Source organism: Lycorma delicatula, chromosome 4 (genome assembly GCF_047948215.1).
Source record: "Lycorma delicatula isolate Av1 chromosome 4, ASM4794821v1, whole genome shotgun sequence".
Lineage (NCBI taxonomy): Eukaryota > Metazoa > Arthropoda > Insecta > Hemiptera > Fulgoridae > Lycorma > Lycorma delicatula.
In genome coordinates, this window is record NC_134458.1 from 190,648,146 (window position 1) to 190,672,217 (window position 24,072).

Here is a 24,072-nt window from a genome sequence, read left to right on the forward strand (position 1 = left end):
ATATATATCGTAGATTATTTCTTAGCTTCAGCAAGCTCAATTTTAACAAATCTATTTACCTTAATTTATCTGATTTTTCCAGGAAAACTAAATTGGCCAATATAAAGAAAAATTAGGCTGTTTTATTTATTCTTTTCGTTCATCAATACAGATAATTTATATTACAAAAAACATACATTACGACATAATGAATTTTATAATCGACTATATACTTTCATGAAACGGAGATGGCGCTAGTTGGTTTGATATAATAAAAAAAAACCATCAAGTTAAAATTAACAGAGAAAAATAGTAGTTTTTACACAAAATTCCAGTTCCTTACTTCTCCCCCCTTGCCTTCAATAACCTTTAACCATAAATTACTATACTCTATGCCAAACTATTTTAAAACATTGAAAATAATAGTATTCCTGACCAATAGGAGTAGACACCCCCACCATGAATAGTTAAATCTATATTATTCTAAAAATCAAACTAACAGGATAATTAATATATTTTAATCATATTTTTCATAATTTTTTTAAAAAATAAGTTATAAAACAGAAGCCTTCAGATAAAATTAATTTTTATATCATAATAAAACTATTAATCATTGAGATTCTCGCTAATCCCTCATCATTAAGCTTCTGCCACAAAACTTTATTCAACCTTTAAAAATTAAACATCAAAAACGTTATTTAAATCTGACCGCAGTTGTATAAATGAAGTTAAAACCCAAAGAAATTAGTACTTAAAAAAGTATAAAAGAAATACTATAAACAGGAAGTGCAAACTAGTGAAAAAAGAGTGGATTAAAGAAAAGTGTTGAGAAGTGGAAAGAGAAATGAACATTGGTAAAATAGACGGAGCATACGGGAAAGTTAAGGAAATTTTTGGGGTACGTAAATTAAAATCTAATGTGTTAAACAAAGATGGTACACTGATTTATAATACGAAAGGTAAATTCGATGGGTGGGTGGAATATATTGAAGAGTTATACGAAGGAAATGAATTAGAAAATGATGATATAGAGGAAGTTGAAGAGGATAAAATAGGAGAAACAAAACTGAGATCTGAATTTAAGAGGGCATTAAAAGATTTAAATGGCAGAAAGGCTCCTGGAATAGACGGAATACCTGTAGAATTACTGAGCAGTGCAGGTGAGGAAGCGATTGATAGATTATACAAACTGGTGTGTAATACTTATGAAAAAGGGGAATTTCCGTCAGACTTCAAAAAAAGTGTTATAGTAATGATACCAAAGAAAGCAGGGACAGATAAATACAGGAGAAGAATACAGAACAATTAGTTTAACTAGTCATGCATCAAAAATCTTAACTAGAATTCTATACAGAAGAAGTGAGAGGAGAGTGGAGGAAGTGTCTTCTCCTAGACCAATTTGGTTTCAGGAAAAGTATAGGAACAAGGGAAGGAATTTTTGTGTTCATATTAATAGTAGAAGGAAGATTAAAGAAAAACAAACCGACATACTTGGCGTTTATAGACCTAGAAAAGGCATTCGATAACATAGACTGGAATAATATGTTCAGCATTTTAAAAAATTAGGGTTCAAATACAGGGATAGAAGAACAATTGCTAACATGTACAGGAACCAAACAGCAACAGTAATAATTGAAAAACATAAGAAAGAAGCCGTAATATGAAAGGGAGTCCGACAAGGATGATCCCTATCTCAGTTACTTTTTAATCTTTACATGGAACTAGCAGTTCATGATGTTAAAGGACAATTTAGATTTGGAGTAACAGTACAAGGTGAAAACATAAAGATGCTATGATTTGCAGATGATATAGTAATTCTAGCTGAGAGTAAAAAAGGATTTAGAAGAAACAATGAATGGCATAGATGAAGTCTTATGCAAGAGATATCGCATGAAAATAAACAAGAACAAAACAAAAGTAATGAAATGTAGTAGAAATAACAAAGATGGACCGCTGAATATGAAAATAGGAGGAGAAAAGATTATGGAGGTAGAAGAATTATGTTATTTGGGAAGTAGAATTACTAAAGATGGCCGAAGCAGGAGCGATATAAAATTCCGAATAGCACAAGCTAAACGAGCCTTCAGTAAGAAATATAATTTGTTTACATGAAGAATTAATTTAAATGTCAGGAAAAGATTTTTGAAAGTCTATGTTTGGAGTGTCGCTTTATATGGAAGTGAAACTTGGACAATCGGGGAGTATCTGAGAAGAAAAGATTAGAAGCTTTTGAAATGCGGTGCTATAGGAGAATGTTAAAAATCAGATGGGTGGATAAAGTGACAAATGAAGAGGTGTTGCGGCAAATAGATGAAGAAAGAAGCATTTGGAAAAATATAGTTACAAGAAGAGACAGACTTATAGACCACATACTAAGGCATCCTGGAATAGTCGCTTTAATATTGGAAGGACAGGTAGAAGGAAAAAATTGTGTAGGCAGGCCACGTTTGGAATATGTAAAACAAATTGTTAGGGATGTAGGGGGTATACTGAAATGAAACGACTAGCACTAGATAGGGTATCTTGGAGAGCTGCATCAAACCAGTCAAATGACTGAAGAAAAAAAAAAAGAAAGAAGAAAATTTATGTAAATATGCCAGTCAAAAGTAGATAAAAACTTTTAAATTGTTTTTCATTGAAGCAAAACATATTGAAAAATAGACAGAAAATTATATTATTCTTTCCAAATTTAATATAGCAAAACAGAAAACTAAAATATATCAAACGATAATAAAATTACAAACTCATTTATAGTAATTGTTTATTATTCTCTCCTTCACAATGTATACACCACTCTCTCTGCCCGATGTAAAATATTTGCGAATCCTCTTGGTATTATAATAACTCTTTAGTATTAACTTTATGTCAGTATACTATAATATTCATATGGCCCTAAATGAAGTAATTTCGTGACAGGCATTCATGGTGGCCGATCGATTGATTGGTATACCATATCCAATCCAGTGTAAGAAATTAGCGCGTTCTAGTAATTTCTGGCTACTAAAGACAAATGTAGCGTTGCACTATTGTACTGGAAAATCATTTGCAATCTAATTTGTAACGGTACATCCTTCTAAAAGCTGGCGAATTATTTTTCAACAAGTGAATGTATGCATCATCTTCCATAAGGGTTTCATTGGAAACAAATGATCATTAAATTTTGTCATAAATAATGCCACATCAAACATTAATGTGAAAACTAGTTTCCACAATACCATGTAGGATTATCTTTGCTGTAAAAACGACCTAATATTTTTAGAACTGAAGACCTTGTTTCTCGTAAAAGTGGCTCACTACTGGAGCCACTTTAAATACTATACTCTATGCCAACCAAACTCTCAAGGTCATACTATACTCTATGACAAACTATTTTAAAACATTGAAAATAACGGTCATCCTGACCCCGTAGGAGTAGACACCCCTCCATGAATAGTTAATTCTATATTATTCTAAAAATCAAACTAACAAGATAATTAATATATTTTAATCATATTTATCAAATTTTTTTTAAAAAAGAAGTTATAAAACAGAAGCCTTCAGATAAAATTAATTTTTATATCATAATAAAACTATTAATCATTGAGATTCTCGCTAATCCCTCATCATTAAGCTTCTGCCACAAAACTTTATACAACCTTTAAAAATTAAACATCAAAAACGTTATTTAAATCTGACCGCAGTTGTATAAATGAAGTTACAACCCAAAGAAATTAGTACTTAAAAAAGTATAAAAGAAATACTATAAACAGGAAGTGCAAACTAGCGAAAGAAGAGTGGATTAAAGAAAAGTGTTGAGAAGTGGAAAGAGAAATGAAAATTGGTAAAATAGACGGGAGCATACAGGAAAGTTAAGGAAAATTTTGGGGTACATAAATTAAAATCTAATTATGTGTTAAACAAAGATGGTACACCAATATATAATATGAAAGGTAAAGTCGATAGATGGGTGGAATATATTGATAGTTATACGGAGGAAATGAATTAGAAAATGGTGTTATAGACAAAGAAGAGAAAGTTGAGGAGGATGAAATGGGAGAAACAATACTGAGATCTGAATTTAAGAGAGCATTAAAAGATTAAAATGGCAGAAAGGCTCCTGGAATAGACGGAATACCTGTAGAATTACTGCGCAGTGCAGGTGAGGAAGCAATTGATGGATTATACAAACTGGTGTGTAATATTTATGAAAAAGGGGAATTTCCGTCAGACTTCCAAAAAAGTGTAATATTCATGATACCAAAGATAAATGTGAAGAATACAGAACAATTAGTTTAACTAGTCATGAATCAAAAATCTTCAGTAGAATTCTATACAGAAGAATTGAGAGGAGAGTGGTGGAAGTGTTAGGAGAAGACCAATTTGGTTTCAGGAAAAGTATAGGGACAAGGAAAGCAATTTTAGGCCTCAGATTAATAGTAGAAGGAAGATTAAAGAAAAACAAACCAACATACTTGGCGTTTATAGATCTAGAAAAGGCATTCGATAATGTAGACTGGAATAAAATGTTCAGCATTTTAAAAAATTAGGGTTCAAATACAGAGATAGAAGAACAATTGCTAACATGTACAGGAACCAAACAGCAACAGTAATAATTGAAAAACATAAGAAAGAAGCCGTAATATGAAAGGGAGTCCGACAAGGATGTTCCCTATCTCAGTTACTTTTTAATCTTTACATGGAACTAGCAGTTAATGATGTTAAAGAATAATTTAGATTTGGAGTAACAGTACAAGGTGAAAACATAAAGATGCTACGATTTGCAGATGATATAGTAATTCTAGCTGAGAGTAAAAAAGGATTTAGAAGAAACAATGAATGGCATAGATGAAGTCTTATGCAAGAGATATCGCATGAAAATAAACAAGAACAAAACAAAAGTAATGAAATGTAGTAGAAATAACAAAGATGGACCACTGAATATGAAAATAGGAGGAGAAAAGATTATGGAGGTAGAAGAATTATGTTATTTGGGAAGTAGAATTACTAAAGATGGCCGAAGCAGGAGCGATATAAAATGCTGAATAGCACAAGCTAAACGAGCCTTCAGTAAGAAATATAATTTGTTTTCATCAAAAATCAATTTAAATGTCAGGAAAAGTTTTTTGAAAGTACATGTTTGGAGCGTTGCTTTATATGGAAGTGAAACTTGGACGATCGAAGTATCTGAGATAAAAAGATTAGAAGCTTTTGAAATGGGGTCCTATAGGAAAATGTTAAAAATCAGACGGGTGGATAAAGAGACAAATGAAGAAGTGTTGTGGCAAATCGATGAAGAAAGAAGCGTTTGGAAAAATATAGTTAAAAGAAGAGACAGACTTATAGGTTACATATTAAGGCATCCTGGAATAGTCGCTTTAATATTGGAAGGACAGATAGAAGGAAAAAATTGTGTAGGCAGGCCACGTTTGGAATATGTAAAACAAATTGTTAGGGATGTAGGATGTAGAGGGTATACTGAAATGAAACGACTAGCACTAGATAGGGAATCTTGGAGAGCTGCATCAAACCAGTCAAATGACTGAAGACAAAAAAAAAATTCAATTCATCACTATAAATTGCAAAAATTGATCTTTAACTTGATATATTAAATGTTTTAATTGTACGAAACATAGTTTAATTATTATTCCTTAAAAATCATCAGGTTTATATGACGGACTCTGTATAACAAGTATACACAAGAGATGTACTAACGAAATCAGGATTTTCCGCTAGCGATCGGTATATTCCACTGCTAAGCTACGGAGGACAGACGCACACACAGACAGACACATATAAATGCCCTTTAGTAGGGCAGGATTTTCATCTGTTTTGCTTCAATGAAAACAGATTTTTCAACATTTTCATTTACTGTTTATTGGTTTAATTCACATTCATCATTCTCTCAGAATTAAATATTCTATACAAGTTTTGATACTAAATCTAACACATTTATTAGTCGTCATTTAACAAAGCTATTGTACAACAAATCTAAAAAAAAAATTATTTTTCGACACCAAATTTTCTATTTTAAATCAGATATCTTAAAAACTACTCGAAATACAGTTGTGGGATCTACTTTATCCTATTTCCACGCTCAAATTACATATAAAACCACCAACTTTATTCGTTAATTTAAGTCCCAAAAATTACAGTACGGCTTCTTTTAATTATAACCGAAATCCCGGCGAAATTTTTTGCTAACTCAATAACAAATCATTTCCAGATGTATGTTTATAAGAACTTTTCATTATTTTTCGCCAATAAATCATATCCTGGAAGTTTCTCAGTTTCTTTGTGGGGCACCATGGACGGACGCACGCACGCACTCACACATACACACACACATCAGCAGTGACCACTGGGAGCAGAACTTTAAAACAGAAATCACTAAACTATAAACAACATTAATATACGTACCTGATAAGTGTGTTAACTTTGGCAACATCTATATCATACAACTTCTTAACAGCTGTTCGGATATGATGTTTATTAGCTTTGATGTGTACTATGAATACCAGTGTATTATTATCTTCTATTTTTTTCATTGCAGCTTCTGTTGTCAGTGGATATTTAATAATATTATATGCATCCATGCTGTAAACAACAAACGATATTATTGTAAAAACAAGACATAAAATTAAATGATTTCTAAGAATATCTGTACTGTAATATATACTAAGTGCGCACACATCTTCAATTGACTTTATGGTATTTCTCAAATGGCAGTATATTATTTTGTAATCAGTACTAACAAAACCAGTAGCAACCACCTTTTCATATAAATTTTAAATTAAAAAAATTTAAACACGATTTCTTATTAACTATCAATTATCAAGTACTTAAAACAAAATCTTATTTGCACAAGCTATTAGGCAAATGGAACAAGACTCGATTGGAATTACATTAAAGGTGCTAAAGAGGTGGTCGAAAGAAAATTAAATCATCAACCCACAGATGACAGACTTTCAATTATTTATGCTACGTACAAAGCAAAACATCTGAGACCAATGCTGGATAATAAACGCACCTGGGCTAAACAAAATGAACATACTGCATTAAAAGGGGAATCTAGGTGCGATTGATCAAACAAATAACAGCCATAAAATGGTGAGCTACTGCAGAGGTTTTAACAACTTATAAGTCATATGTAAGACTGGTTTTGGAGTATGGATCTGGAATTATGGTGACAGCTACTACTGACTCGGCCTTGATCTTCATTTGGTTCAAAATAACCGGTGCGGCAAAATTAACCCTTAATATTAGCCATGCAATTACAGCAACACTTCAGTCCGTCAAAGGGGCAAGACAAGAAAGAAATTTCATCTTCCTTAATGAGCGCATTGTTAGAAAAGGCAGTTACTACTGGGCAAACAATAGGGATACAACCCACAGGCTAAAAATATAAGTGACATTTAGCCGTGTGACAAAATCTATCACCTCAAACCAAGGCCGGAACTTTGAATTAAGAGAGCCTCTGCCAGACCTATAAAAAAAACCATGGCTTTTAGATGTGTCCGTTTACGATTTCTTTAACCTTAATAATGCCCATCAACAAATCCTTGACGCCTACTGATCCTGAGCCAGAATGGATTCAAATATATACAGATAGATCAGCTACTGATGCAGACGCGGGTGTGTATATCAGTCAACTTTCCAGCTGTTGGGAAAAATGCCACAAAGTTTGACAAAAAGTTTGCTGCTATTACACTTATTTTGGATGCTGCCGAAAAAGAATAGCACTGCTTGTGATTGCCTCTTGTTAACCCCCATCTACTTATGGAATCCTCGCCTCAGAAAACTGTTGCCCATTGCGGTAACTGTGGAAATGAACAAGCGGATCACCTTGTACAGGTGGGTGCATGCCAACCATAACCCATCCAGCCTATTTCATTAGAAACAAATAATCTGCAGTGATATCAAGGAGAGAACAAGAGCAACATATTTTGGAGATTGTGATGATAAACGATGGACGCATGAATTCTCGACCGTAAAAAATGACCACTGAATTTATCTAGAGCACTAGTCATGGCATGTTTTAAACTAGCCACTGGACACAATTTAAACAGAATAGTAGTATCTGGGAGAATTCAGTGCATTCTATCACACAAAAAAGAAATGACAGCCGATTAAATATTTTTATATCCGGCAACTTTACCTGTAGTTAAGTGACAAAGAGCTATGTTAATATAGCGGCTGTATATTGGGCTGTGTGGAATAGAATGGCAGAAATCCCTAATCTGACGCAAGAAAAAAAAAATTGTTACTATATAGAAATGGTTTTGTTTAACCCCAGTTTTTTCTCTTCAAGTTTTGAATGATCTGAGAAAAATCAATCTACTGTAAACAGTCATCAGTTAAGGGGTTACTCATCCCAAGTTTTTCATTTTTATTTTAGTTCTCAACAGATTCTTTTGCTATTCTAGTCTGAAAATGAACTACTATCTAAATGGAAATTATACTACACAAAAAATCATATCCATATTGATTTATAACCCCTAATATAATAAGGACAAAATCAAAACCTAAACCGACAACGATTGTTAATGTCTATATGCCTACAAGCACCCATGATGATGATGAGGTAGAGTGTGTATACGAAGAGATTGATGAAGCAATTTAACACGTAAAAGGAGATGAAAATTTAATAATAGTTGGAGATTGGAATCAAGCATTGGAAAAGGCAAGGAAGGAAATATAGTGGGTGAATACGGGCTGGGAAAAAGGAATGAAAGAGGGGACCGACTTATAGTGTTTTGCACGAAGTATAATTTAGTAATTGCCAACACCCAATTTAAAAATCATAATAGAAGAATATACACTTGGAAAAAGCCAGGCGATACTGCAAGGTATCAGATAGATATTATCATGGTTAAGGAAAGATTTAGGAATCAAATCGTTGACTTCAAAACTTAACCTGGAGCAGAAATTGATAGCGACCATAATTTGGTGATAATGAAATGTAGATTGGGGTTTAAAAACCTGAAGAAAAGGTGTCAGAAGAATCGGTGGAATTTAGAGAAGCTTGAGGAAGAGGAGGTAAAGAAGATTTTTGAGGAGGACATCGCAAGAGGTCTGAATAAAAAAGATAAGGTAGAAAATGTAGAAGAAGAATATGAGAATGTTAAAAAGGAAATTCTTAAATCAGCAGAAGCAAACTTCGGCGGAATAAAGAGAACCGGTAGAAAACCATGGGTTTCAGACGATATATTGCAGCTGATAGATGAACGTAGAAAATATAAGAATGCTAGTGATGAAGAAAGTAAAAGGAACTATCGGCAATTAAGAAATGCTATAAACAGGAAGTGCAAACTGGCGAAAGAAGAGTGGATGATTAAAGAAAAGTGTTGAGAAGTGGAAAGAGAAATGAACATTGGTAAAATAGACGGAGCATAAAGGTAAGTTAAGGAAAATTTTGGGGTACATAAATTAAAATCTAATAATGTGTTAAACAAAGATAATACACCAATATATAATACGAAATGTAAAGTTGATAGATGGATGGAATATATTGAAGAGTTATACGGAGGAAATGAATTAGAAAATGGTGTTATAGACAAAGAAGAGGAAGTTGAGGAGGATGAAATGGGAGAAACAATACTGAGATCTGAATTTAAGAGAGCATTAAAAGATTAAAATGGCAGAAAGGCTCCTGGAATAGACGGAATACCTGTAGAATTACTGCGCAGTGCAGGTGAGGAAGCGATTGATAGATTACACAAACTGGTGTGTGACAAAGGGGAATTTCCGTCAGACTTCAAAAAAAGTGTTATAGTAATGATACCAAAGAAAGCAGGGGCAGATAAATGTGAAGAATACAGGATAATTAGTTTAACTAGTCATGCATCAAAAATCTTAACTAGAATTCTATACAGAAGAATTGAGTGGAGAGTGGAGGAAGTGTCTTCTCCTAGACCAATTTGGTTTCAGGAAAAGTATAGGGACAAGGGAAGCAATTTTAGGCCTCAGATTAATAGTAGAAGGAAGATTAAAGAAAAACAAACCGACATACTTGGCGTTTATAGACCTAGAAAAGGCATTCGATAATGTAGACTGGAATAACATGTTCAGCATTTTTAAAAAATTAGGGTTCAAATACAGAGATAGAAGAACAATTGCTAACATGTACAGAAACCAAACAGCAACAGTAAAATAGTTGTCTGTTTTTTTTTTGAGACTTAACAACTTTTCCAAATGCAATACAGACGAAAAACAATTTTTCCTGGTGAAAAACAGAAAACACATTTTTTAACACTTCAGCGCCACCTAGTATTTCAATTTCAAATTTTACAGCATACCTTCGACATTAATTGTAGAGGAGAATGTCCTCTACATTTTTTGTTTGAAAAACTTTTCACTAAAATGCATAGATTCACAGAAAGATGCATTTCAAAAACTTTTTGAGCGATTCGAGTTTCTCAAAAATTTATGGGAGGAGGATGTTAAAAATGTGGAGTTATGCTTCCCTCCATAGCACAAGTTAAATGAGCCTTCAGTAAGAAATATAATTTGTTTACATCAAAAATTAATTTAAATGTCAGGAAAAGATTTTTGAAAGTATATGTTTGGAGTGTCGATTTATATGGAAGTGAAACTTGGACGATCGGAGTATCTGAGAAGAAAAGATTAGAAGCTTTTGAAATGTGGTGCTATAGAAGAATGTTAAAAATCAGATGGGTGGATAAAGTGACAAATGAAGAGGTATTACGGCAGATAGATGAAGAAAGAAAGAAGCATTTGGAAAAACATAGTTAAAAGAAGAGACAGACTTATAGGCCACATACTAAGGCATCCTGGAATAGTCGCTTTAATATTGGAAGGACAGGTAGAAGGAAAAAATTGTGTAGGCAGGCCACTTTTGGAATATGTAAAACAAATTGTTAGGGATGTAGGATGTAGGGGGTATACTGAAATGAAACGACTAGCGCTAGAAAGGGAATCTTGGAGAGCTGTATCAAACCAGTCAAATGACTGAAGACAAAAAAAAAAATAAATAAATAAAATCAACCAATTCACACAGCAACTAAATTTGAACTAGAACTTCGTCTTTTATAGGTACGATCAGAATTTTTATTAAAAAAAAAAAGAAAAAGACAAAACGTTTCATCTCAAAATCTAACAGACTAATATCTTAGAAACAAGTAAATGTTAAAAACCAGCCAAAACTTAATACCAACCTGTTAATCAAGCAGTCCCTCAAAGCTAACATATATAGAAATATAGACAAATAAATATTTATAAGATTACTATAAATGAAGTTTGTGAAAGAAAATTTAAACATTAGACGGTCTTGTCATAATACCTTTGTTCTATCAAAATATCAAGAATTATCATTACATATTTGCACATTATATATATATATATATATATATATATATATATATATATATATATATATATATATATATATATGTAATGAGAAGTTTTATCTACACACAGTTCCCAAGTTTTTTTTTCTTTATAAATCTTAACATTTCAAAACAAAACTTCTGTTTCAAAATCTAAAACGACTGACTTAGAGAAAAACGTGATATAAACAGATTAAACAATTTTATTTTTAAAATTAAGAGATAGCTTGAATGTAGTGAATCCAGTTTTTCCTTCCATGAAAATGCTTCTTTACAGTTAACAAATATTATTTTTCATTGAGGAAGCATCTCTAGTTTAAGCGAATAGAAATGTAATTTACTTATTTTTTTGGGGGGTCCTATTTCTTATCAAAAGATTAAAATCAAATATAATTTTTCAAGAATTTACAGAGACCTAGTTTGAAATTATAAAACAATGATTCTAAAGGAAAAAGATTTTAAAATGAGGAAAAGGTCTTCTAGTCTCGACATTTTAGCAAAATACTGTTTAGGCAATCTAAAAGAATTTTATTAAAAATAATTATTCAGAATTTTCCTTCTACTAAGTTAACACATAACTGAAGTGGGTCACAGCAATTCAGCTAGTGATAATGTAAAATTACAAACTGCAATACGAAGTGTAAATTAAACAGGCTGTTTACCCAAGAAATTTATTTATTTCTCTCTCTCTCTCTCTCTCTCTCTCTCTATATATATATATATATATAAACCTTTTTCCTAAATCATAAAAATATATGTATATATATATATGAGATAGAGAAATAAATTTCTTGGGCAAACAGCCCGTTTAATTTACACTTCGTATTGCATATATGCAGAAGAATATATGCAAAAATAGTCTCAGAAGACTATTTCTGCTATATATATATATATATATATATATATATATAGTCTTCTGGGACAAATTCCCCGAACTTTAGGTATTGATTTAGGAAACAAAATGAGCAAAAAGGTTCATATCGACATAAATCCTATTTTAGGTACATATGTATTATAACGACGCCACTATGGTTAGGAGGTTATATATATATAATAGGTCTGTAAATTTATGATGTTAGGAATAAAGTAGAAATACAAAACTAGACAATGAATTATTTACTCAAATGGTACTTACGTATTAACGCCACCACAGCTACAGCTATATTTAAAATGAAGTAGTCAATCGGATTTCGGTGGAAAATGGGCCGATATATGAGTAAAAAATACATAGATTCAAAACAGTCTCTTTATTAATTTTAATAAATGGTTATTTATGTTTATTTATTTTATAAATATAATTTAACCAAACTTAACCTACGCTTGCTAACCTTGAATAATTAACAACGTAATTTTTTGAGTATTTATTTAATAAATTCAGTAATTATTTAAATATTATTATTTAAATAATCAAAATGTGTTAAACAAAGATGGTACACCAATATATAATACGAAAGGTAAAGTCGATAGATGGGTGGAATATATTGAAGAGTTATACGGAGGAAATGAATTAGAAAATGGTGTTATAGAGGAAGAAGAGGAAGTTGAGGTGGATGAAATGGGAGAAACAATACTGAGATCTGAATTTAAGAAAGCATTAAAAGATTTAAACGGCAGTAAGGCTCCTGAAATAGACGGAATACCTGTAGAATTACTGCGCAGTGCAAGTGAGGAAGCGATTGATAGATTATACAAACTGGTGTGTAATATTTATGAAAAACGGGAATTTCCATCAGACTTCAAAAAAAGTGTTATAGTAATGATACCAAAGAAAGCAGGGGCAGATAAATGTGAAGAGTATAGAACAATTAGTTTAATGAGTCATGCATCAAAAATCTTAACTAGAATTGTATACAGAAGAATTGAGAGGAGAGTGGAAAAAGTGTTAGGAGAAGACAGATTTGGTTTCCGGAAAAGTATAGGGACAAGGGAAGCAATTTTAGGCCTCAGATTAATAGTAGAAGGAAGATTAAAGAAAAACAAACCAACATACTTGGCGTTTATAGACCTAGAAAAGGCATTCGATAACGTATACTGGAATAAAATGTTCAGCATTAAAAAAAAATTAGGGTTCAGATACAGAGACAGAAGAACAATTGCTAACATGTACAGGAACCAGACAGCAACAGTAACAATTGAAGAACATAAGGAAGAAGCCGTAATAAGAAAGGGAGTCCGAAAAGGTATTCCCTATCGCCGTTACTTTTTAATCTTTATATGGATCTAGCAGTAAATGATGTTAAAGAACAATTTAGATTCGGAGTAACAGTACATAGTGAAAAGATAAAGATGCTACCATTTGCTGATGATATAGTAATTCTAGCCGAAATAAAAAGGATTTAGAAGAAATAATGAACAACATAGATGAAGTCCTACGCAAGAACTATGGCATGAAAATAAACAAGACAAATCAAAAGTAATGAAATGTAGTAGAAATAACAAAGATGGACCACTGAATGTGAAAATAGGAGGAAAAAAGATGATTGAGGTAGAAGAATTTTGTTATTTGGGAAGTAGAATTACTAGAGATGGACGAAGCAGGAGCGATATAAAATGCCGAATAGCACAAGTGAAACGAGCCTTCAGTAAGAAATATAATTTGTTTACATCAAAAATTAATTTAAATGTCAGAAAAAAATTTTTGAAAGTATATGTTTGGAGTGTCGCTTTATGTGGAAGTGAAACTTGGACAATCAAAGTATCTGAGAAGAAAAGATTAGAAGCTTTTGAAATGCGATGCTATAGGAGAATGTTAAAAATCAGATGGGTGGATAAAGTGTTGTAACAAATAGATGAAGAAAGAAGCATTTGGAAAAATATAGTTAAAAGAAGAGACAGACTTATAGGCCACATACTAAGGCATCCTGGAATAGTCGCTTTAATATTGGAAGGACAGGTAGAAGGGAAAAATTGTGTAGGCAGGCCACGTTTGGAATATATAAAACAAATTGTTAGGGATGTAGGGTGTAGAGGTTATACTGAAATGAAACGACTAGCACTAGATAGGGAATCTTGGAGAGCTGCATCAAACCAGTCAAATGACTCCTGTTAATCAAAAGACTCCTGTTAATTAACACTCCGATTGACTACTTTGTTTTCAAATAAAGCTGTAGCTGCGGTGGCGTTAATACTATGTACTACTCAAATTAACCTACCCTAACCCTCTTTCTTTCTTTTTCCCGTTTAGCCTCCGGTAACTACCGTTAAGATAAGTTTTCAGAGGATGATATGTATGAGTGTAAATGAAGTGTAAGTCTTGTACATTCTCAGTTTGACCATTCCTGAGATGTGTGGTTAATTGAAACCCAACCACCAAAGAACACCGGTATCCACAATCTAGTATTCAAGTCCGTGTAAAAATAGCTGGCTTTACTAGGACTTGAACGCTGGAACTCTCGACTTCCAAATCAGCTGATTTCGGAAGATGCATTCACCACTAGACCAACCAAGTAGGTTAATTTAACCTAACCTGCAAAAATCTAACAACAGCTCCTCTTTACAATGTGAGAGTCCCAAATTATAAGTGCACGCATTTTGCTTATAAGTTAACAAGTTATTTCTTTCGCCACTAATCACACTGGTCATAACCTCTCAACGATATAGTGGCACCATTATAATAAAGAAAGTATACTGTTTTGCTTTCCTTCTGAACGACATTTTGTGATTTTCAAAAAAAAATCATTTCTCAGGAACAGGTAAACCTACAAAAATTTTTTTTTCAAAATATCACCTTCATAAATTTCACAACGGCAGCCTTCTCAAAATTTTAATCTTCAATATCTTTGTTTGATCAAATTACTTATTACAAAATTTAATTAAGCATTTTATGCTTAACAAAATGACAACTTATTTGTATAGATCCGTTGACAAACATCATGTAATGCAAGGTGGTAAATTTTTACCTGTTTTTATTTACTCCACTAAATCTATTAAATTAATAAAAATTATAACTTGTATCATTTTTATGATAAAAAATTTGATCATAAAACTTTATAGTTTGTTGAAAGATTTTTTACAAATGAGATCTCATTTTGTTCAAATTAAAATGCTAAATAAATTTTATAATTGTAAAACTTTGAAAAAATGAATAATTACAAAGATATTGAATAAAAAAAAATAAGATAGCCACCATTTTGTGGAAAGACACTAGTTTTAGATTCGCCAAATTTAATTGAAGTAAGTTTACCCGTTCCAGAGAAATAATTTTTTGTTGAAAATCACAAAATGGCATTTTCCAGAAGGAAAACAAAGCAAAATAGGACTTACGAGGCGCGACAAGTACTGAGACTGATTTTTCTTTGCAAGATATGGCAACCCTGCAGCTTGCGTAGGCACACCATCTTTGACCTTGGTCTATAAGCTACTTGTATTCCAAGCAACAAATTGATGCAACTGCTCAGTCGTGAGTTGTGCTGTAATAAATGAACACGTGTTTGTGTCTCTCGTCATAGAAATGAAACAGCAAAATATTGCGTAAAGGTATGCCATTTCTTTTTGTGTTAAATCGGGTGAAAACGCGACGAGAACTTACGGTAAGCTTCAGAAAGCTTTTGGAGAGGAGGTTATGTCAAGAGCTCAAGTTTTTCGGTGGCATAAAATTTTTAGTGAAGGCAGAACGAATGTTGAAGATGAAGACCGCAGTGGAAAACCATCTACCTCACGGACAGATGTCAACTTGACCAGGGTGCGTGAAATCGTACGATCTGATCGAAGATTATCCGTGAAAATGATCGCAGAAGAACTCAACATCGATCGAGAAACGGTTTGTCTAATATTAACTGAAGATCTTGGTACGAGAAAGATTTGTGCAAAAATGGTCCCCAAAAATCTCACACAAAAACAGCGAGAAACACGGGAAAAATGTGGCAGCCGATCTGTTAGAGCAGACGGAAATCAATCCAGATTTGTTGAGCCGTGTTATCGATGGTGATGAAGGTTGGTTTTACAATACGATCCAGAGACAAAAGGCCAAAGTTCTCAATGGTGTTCAAAGGGATCACCCAGACCTAAAAAAGCTCACATGTCAGTCAAAAGTGAAATGCACGCTTGTGTGCTTCTTCGATTCCAAGGGAATCGTTCATAAAGAGCAGGTGCCTCCTGGACAAACAGTTAACCAATATTTCTACAAAGAAATTTTAGAAAGACTTTGTAAACGAATTCTTCGTGTCCGTGCCAACATTGCTGATAATTGGATTCTGCATCACGATAATGCGCCATCCCATACTGCTCTGTCAATACAGCAATTATTAACCTCAAAACAAATTTCAGTACTACCACAGCCACCTTATTCACCAGTTATCGCTCCGTGCGACTTTTTTCTATTTCCAAGAGTCAAAATGGCGGTCAATGGACACCATTTTGAAACAACACAAGATGTCCAAAATGCTCTGACGAGAGTCTTGGAGGATATTACAGAAGATGAGTTCCAGAAATGTTACCATCAATGCCAGAAGCACTGGAATAAGTGTGTGCAATTTGAGGGGAACTAATTTGAAGAAGACAACACTAAACATGACTAAAACGGTAAGCAACATTTTTTTTCACATCAGTTTCATTACTTTATTATCGCACCTCGTATGTCGATATAAACTTTTTTGAATCAGTTCCTGAAGTTCGGCAAATACATCCTTGAACAGCTGTAATCATTCTGATCAAGTACCTGTAATTTCTAAATATTCTTGTACACCCTGCACCAGGCCAGGGTATACCATTAATTAAAACCCAACAACAGAATGTTGGCGAGAATATCAAAAAGCCAACGGATGATATTAATAAATAATTAACATGTCTTAATCTCTAAACTGTCAAGATTCAACAAAAGGGAGACACAATTGCTAACATATTGTCTTACTATACCGTTAAAAAAAAGTAGTGCCTGCAAAATTCACCTGGCGGAATGAAATAACTCCAAATTAATGGCAAAATCTTGAGCGGTATCAGATATAAATTTGAGTGCCGAGAAGGCTGACATATTGAAAAATAGCCTATCATTGACCATACTAAAAATTAATCACTCTATAATCAAAGATACTCACCGGTTCCTAGAAGGAACAGATTTCCTAGGATATTTTGGATTCCTGGGTGGTTTAAATGTTTTAGGCTTACGGAATCGCACTGATGTCCTTATTTTCCTAACCCTAGTTCCTTGTGCCCCTTTGATAACCTTTAAACAAAAAAACATAAAAAACACATGAAATAGTAGATATATTAATTTTTGGAAAATAATAATACTTCTAAGGGTGACACATTTTCATTAAGTATCAAACATTCTCGCACAAAAGAGTTTATATTTTATGCAATATTTTCCATACATCTATAAAATCAATGAGGAATTAAAACAGAAGCACATTGATTTGCATATCATAATATTGCATTCATTGAGATTCTTACAAATTGACATCATTAAGCTTCTGACACTAAACTAAATTCTTAACAATTTATAAATATAAATACACTTATAAAAACTATACAACAGTAACAAACAAAAAAATAAAATCTTGATTTTTTTTGGTTTTTATATATTTTTTATATATACAGGTGATTCAGGAGGATAGGGCAATACATTGACAACTCAATCTAGAGGCTAAAAATATGAAAAAAGTTCATATAAACCATAGATCCGAAAATGCTTCATTAGCAAGTTATACAGGGTGAAACATTTCGTCCAAGTTTCAGTTCCTCCGGGTAAATTAAAGCTTTCTGAAATTCTGGGAAGGTTGATTAAGGGGCAAATTCAATTGTTTCTTATGGTTTTTGAGCTGGGAAATAAAAAAAAAAGGTCCCAGAACTGTATCTCTCTTAGTTTTTAAGATAAACCCATGTAAAATGCCAAAAAAACATTTTGTTACGTTTGACGTACAATAACGTTAAATTGGCGATAAAGCATACATTTTTTTTAAACATAAATTGTAGAGAATTTAATTATAAGAAGAATGATGTAAATAATGTCAAAAAAAAAAGAAATAAAATTTTTAATTAAATAAAACATGTCGACTTTTACTAACAACAAAGCCGACGAAAACTTGGAAGAAAATTTTTTTTTTTGTCTTCAGTCATTTGACTGGTTTGATGCAGCTCTCCAAGATTCCCTATCCAGTGCTAGTCGTTTCATTTCAGTATACCCTCTACATCCTACATCCCTAACAATTTGTTTTACATATTCCAAACGTGGCCTGCCTACACAATTTTTCCCTTCTACCTGTCCTTCCAATATTAAAGCGACTATTCCAGGATGTGGCCTATAAGTCTGTCTCTTCTTTTAACTATATTTTTCCAAATACTTCTTTCGTCATCTATTTGCCGCAATAGCTCTTCGTTTGTCACTTTTCCACCCATCTGACTTTTAACATTCTCCTATAGCACCACATTTCAAAAGCTTCTAATCTTTTCTTCTCAGATACTCCGATCGTCCAAGTTTCACTTCCATATAAAGCGACACTCCAAACATATACTTTCAAAAATCTTTTCCTGATATTTAAATTAATTTTTGATGTAAACAAATTATATTTCTTACTGAAGGCTCGTTTAGCTTGTGCTATTCGGCATTTTATATCGCTCCTGCTTCGTCCATCTTTAGTAATTTTACTTCCCAAATTACAAAATTCTTCTACCTCCATAATCTTTTCTCCTCCTATTTTCACATTCAGTGGTCCATCTTTGTTATTTCTACTACATTTCATTACTTTTGTTTTGTTCTTGTTTATTTTCATGCGATTGTTCTTGCGTAGGACTTCATCTATGCCGTTCATTGTTTCTTCTAAATCCTTTTTACTCTCGGCTAGAATTACTATATCATCGGCAAATCGTAGCATCTTTATCTTTTCACCTTGTACTGTTACTCCGAATCTAAATTGTTCTTTAACATCATTAACTGCTAGTTCCATGTAAAGATTAAAAAGTAACTGAGATAGGGAACATCCTTGTCAGACTCCCTTTCTTATTACGGCTTCTTTCTTATGTTCTTCAATTGTTACTGTTGCCGTTTGGTTCCTGTACATGTTAGCAATTGTTCTTCTATCTCTGTATTTGAACCCTAATTTTTTTTAAAATGCTGAACATTTTATTCCAGTCTACATTATCGAACGCCTTTTCTAGGTCTATAAACGCCAAGTATGTTGGTTTGTTTTTCTTTAATCTTCCTTCTACTATTAATCTGAGGCCTAAAATTGCTTCCCTTGACCCTATACTTTTCTTAAAACCAAATTGGTCTTCTCCTAACACTTCTTCCACTCTCCTCTCAATTCTTCTGTATAGAATTCTCGTTAGATTTTTTATACATGACTAGTTAAAATAAGTAATAAATCATACATTTTTTAAACATAAATTGTAGGGAATTTAATTATAAGAAGATTAATGTAAATAATGTCAACAAAAAGAAATAAAATTTTAAACATGTTTACTTTTATTAACAACAAACCGATGAAAATGTTACAAAAAAATGAAAACTGATGTGTCTCTAGTAGGTACAATAATTTTAGACCTAGGGAAAACAAGTTGGCAACACTGATTTTTTTCATCACAATTTGTTTAAATACTACTCATTGTTGTCAGTTAATTGTGGTAATGTGTTAAATAACCTTTCGCTGATGAATCGTGTTTGCAGTATTAAGTCGAATTCTTATCGTAAAAATTTCAGAAAACTGTTAATAAGTGTAATTTTTCATAAAAATGAAGTCTGTTAAAAAAGTGAAATTCTGTTTAGTTTTGTATTGAAAAATGGCACGTATCTTCACTAATTCCCAATATGCCGGCATGATTTTCATCTATGGATTTTACAATGGAAGTGTCGCGGCAGCGGTTATAGAATATCGATCTAGATATCCTGGTCATGTTATACCAAATTGTAAAGTATTTATTAGAATTTTTAATAATGTTCATGAGAAAGGTGTTGCAATTTTAATCGTGTATGTAAAGTAGAGTATGGAGGACATTAAATAATAACGGATTGCATCCATTTCGTATTCAGAAAGTGGAACATCTCCAGCCTGGTGACTACGCCAGCCAGCTGCAGTTTTGTCAATGGATTAATAGGAATCTACATTTAATTCCATTTATACTATTTTCAGATGAAGCTACTTTCATTCGTAACGGAATAAACAATACACTGAATGCGCATCGGTGGTCTGAAGAAAATCCACATGCTACAGTGGAAAAAATTTCCAGCAACGATTTTCAGTGAATATTTGGTGCGGTAACATAGATGACCAATTAATTGGCCCTTTCATACTACAACATCGTATCTCGGGGAGAAATTATCTGGAATTTTTACGTAATGAATTTATTATATTGCTGGAAAGTATCCCCTTAGCAAAACGAGTTGAAATGTATTACCAACTTGATGGAGCTCCTACACATTGCACTAATGAAGTAAGGCGATGTCTTGATGAAAAGCTTGCCGGTAAATGGAAGGACGTGGTGGGCAGGTTAATTGGCCACGGAGATCCCCCAGACCTCACTTCGTTGGATTGTTTGCAGGGATGGTTGAAAAATGAGGTTTACAAGCAAAAAGTAGACGCACTCGATAAACTGATGATTGGTCGCATTCTCAACGCTCCAACTATAATCAAGGAATGCAAAGATACTGTTAGACTGGCAACACAAAATCTAGTACAACGCGTTGAAAAGTGCATTGAGCACAACGGTGGCATTTTGGAAAATTATTAAACCACATGAAATACTACTTGTAACCAGCATTTTATCATTATCATTAAAAAAACAGTTAGTATTCTTTCTTCCTCCAGTTATTTTCTACTGAACATAACGAAAAAGTTTTTTCAATCTGTTTTGTTATTAATAAAAGTTGATGTGTTAAAAATTTTATTTGTTTTCTGTTAATATTATTTACATCAATCTTCTTATAATTAAATTCTCTAAAATTTATGTTTAAAAAATGTATGATTTATTGCCAATTTAACAACGTTATTGTACATTAAACGTAAAATAAATGTTTTTTTGACCATATTTTTGGTGTTTTACATGGGATTTCTTAGAAACTAAGAGAGATACAGTTCTGGGACCTATTTTGTTCAATTTCCCAGCTCGAAAACCACAAGAAAGAATTGAATTTGCTCCTTAATTGACCTTCCCAGAATTTCAGAAAGCCTTAATTTACCCAGAGGAACTGAAACTCAGGAGAAATCTTTCACCCTGTATAACTCACTATCGAAGCGTTTTTGGACCTATGTTTATATGAACTTTTTTCGTATTTTTAGCCTCTTGAATGAGTCGTCAATGTATTGCCCTATCCTCCTGAATCACCTGTATATAAATTGTGGTGAAGGGAAACTGAAAATTTTTAAAGTAGTAGTGAGTCTACTACTTTCTCAGGGTTGAGTACCCTGAGAAGCTGATTAAAATGTTAGGAGTGGCAACTTCTTGTGCACAACCACCCTCCATCTAATAATCTTAGACCAGTCTGTCGGTACACAACATTCGTTTGCTGTGAAAGCATTTTACAAGAATCGTCACAATGTGAATGTTTCTCAACGGGAATTCCGACGTCATTACTATTTAGGATGTCATGGTAGCATTCCAACTCACCGTGCCGTCGAGAAGTTTGATTAGACGAGTTCACCTCTAAGAAACCACCAGGAGGTCAATGAACCCCAGCAAACATTGAATGTCCACAACTGGTGGTGAAACATATAGAGCATTGAACCTAAACTGAATAACCATCCGCCAAATATGCCACAGTGATTTTAAGTTTCACCTTAACAAAATTCAAGGTACTGGAACTGAAACCATCAGAGTAGATGGTGCGACAATTCTGTGATAAAATGATTGAAAAAGATTAGCGATAACTCTGATTTTTTTGACAATCTTTTCATGTCGAATGAGTCTGGTGGAGAGAGTGAGAGGGAGAGGGAGAGAGAGGGTGTGAGGGGAGAGAGAGAGAGGGTATGAGGGGAGAGAGAGAGAGGGCGAGACAGAGAGAGGGGGGAGGGAGAGATAGAGGGAAAGAGAGTGGGCAAGAGGGAGGGAGGGAGAGGGAAAGATAGAGAGAGATCGAGGGAGGGAGGGAGAGAGAGAGATAGTGTGAGTGAGTGAGAGAGAGAGAGAGAGAGTGTGAGTGAGTGAGTGAGAGAGAGAGAGAGTGTGAGTGAGTGAGTGAGTGAGAGAGAGAGAGAGAGAGAGAGAGTGTGTGAGTGAGAGAGAGAGGGAGAGGGGGGAATGAAACGACAGTAACATCTGAACAATATGTTGATATGCTTGAAACTTGTGTAGCAAAACGACTTCAAAATTTTGCTGATGCAGCCACGACCATACTTCTGCAGCATTAGCCCCCAAGATCACCAAATTTGTCTGTGTGCAATTTTTTTCTTGTGGCGTCACCTCAAAAGTGTACACCATCTAACTGATGACAATCGCGCAGAGTTGAAAATAAGGATTCAAGTAGAAATCCTCTCTCATCAATCCACAGAAGCTGCGCCTGCCTGTGGCACGAGTGGTAGCGTCTCAGCCTTTCATCCAGATTAGAATCCCGGTCAGACATGGCATTTGTTGTGTGCTATAAAATTCAATTTCCATGGCGATATCACCAAGCAGGCAAAAAAAAATGCAGCAATTCATATGGAAGTGTTAAAAAGTGACATGCAAAATCTCGGCATTCGCTTCCTGGAATGCATACGCGTTCAAATGGATATAGTTTTTAAAAACTGAAATTTTTTGTCTCCAGACACTTAATGGCGTGTAATCTAATTTTTGTTTTCGACAATAAAATTTATAAATTCATTTTTTTTTTAACTTTTCTGGCAGTTACTTCAAAATTTCCAGTTTCCTTGTGCTACACTGTATAACTGGTGAAAACAAATTCATATGCTTATTGCAGTAGATCGTAAGAAGATACTTCTTACGCATTAACGCCACCGCAGCTACAGCTTTATTTAAAAACAAAGTAGTCAATCGGGTTTCAGTGGAAAATGAACAGTCTCTTTATATATTTATTTATTTTATAAATATAATTTAACCAAACTTAACCTAAGCTCGCTAACCTTGACTAATTAACACCGTAATTTTTTGAGTATTTATTTAATAAATTCAGTAATTATTGCAATTATTTATTATTTAAATAATCAAAACACTCCTGTTAATTAGTCAAGGTTAGCGAGCGTAGGTTAAGTTTGGTGAAATTATATTTATAAAATAAATAAATAAAAATAAGGGCCTATAACACCGTAAGATGACATAGCACACCACACAGTCACTTTCTGGCTGTGCAACGGACGCCGGTGTAGCTGCGTAGGATTTTCTTGTACCCGGTATTTGAAATTTTGCACGTTAACAACTCCACTGAAGTGGAAATGTGCTTCATCTGACATCCACAGTTCATGAACAAATTCGTTATCGTTTATCTTCTGAAGCATTACATTACAGAATTGTGCTCGCACAACTGCATCGTTCAATTTCAGTTTCTGGACGATCTGCAACTGGTACGGATGGAATTGCAAGTCTTTCACTAACATTCTTCGAACAGTTGAACTATGCGATTGTAAAGATGCTGAGAGACGACGGATTGATCGATGTGGACTTCGTGTGACAGCATCTTGTAAAGCTTGAACATTCTGTGGTGTACGGACGGTTCGCTCACGGCCTGGAGGTTTCTTTTTCATTGCCGAACCGGTTTTCTCAAAATTAGATATCCGTGTTTTAATTGCATGTGCTGATGGAACACGGTCGTGCCGTCCCGGATTAAAATGATGGCGAAATTCTCTACGCGCTCCCTCCACACTGTCATTGTTTTTGTAAAACGCTTTGGTAGCAAATGCACGTTGCG

The 24,072-nt window shown here is 33.5% G+C and overlaps 1 protein-coding gene across 2 annotated transcripts in view; it reads right to left on the reverse strand.

The window, feature by feature from the left end:
* The window catches only part of RpL23A (ribosomal protein L23A), a 65,468-nt gene that overhangs the window by 11,661 nt on the left and 29,735 nt on the right, over positions 1 to 24,072 (reverse strand). For both annotated transcript variants that reach the window (XM_075364896.1, XM_075364895.1), the window contains exons 3-4: positions 17,336 to 17,463; positions 6,376 to 6,552 (exon numbers count right to left, since the gene is read on the reverse strand). In XM_075364896.1, the coding sequence (XP_075221011.1) occupies positions 6,376 to 6,552; positions 17,336 to 17,463 (305 nt within the window). The remainder of the gene's footprint in view (positions 1 to 6,375; positions 6,553 to 17,335; positions 17,464 to 24,072) is intronic.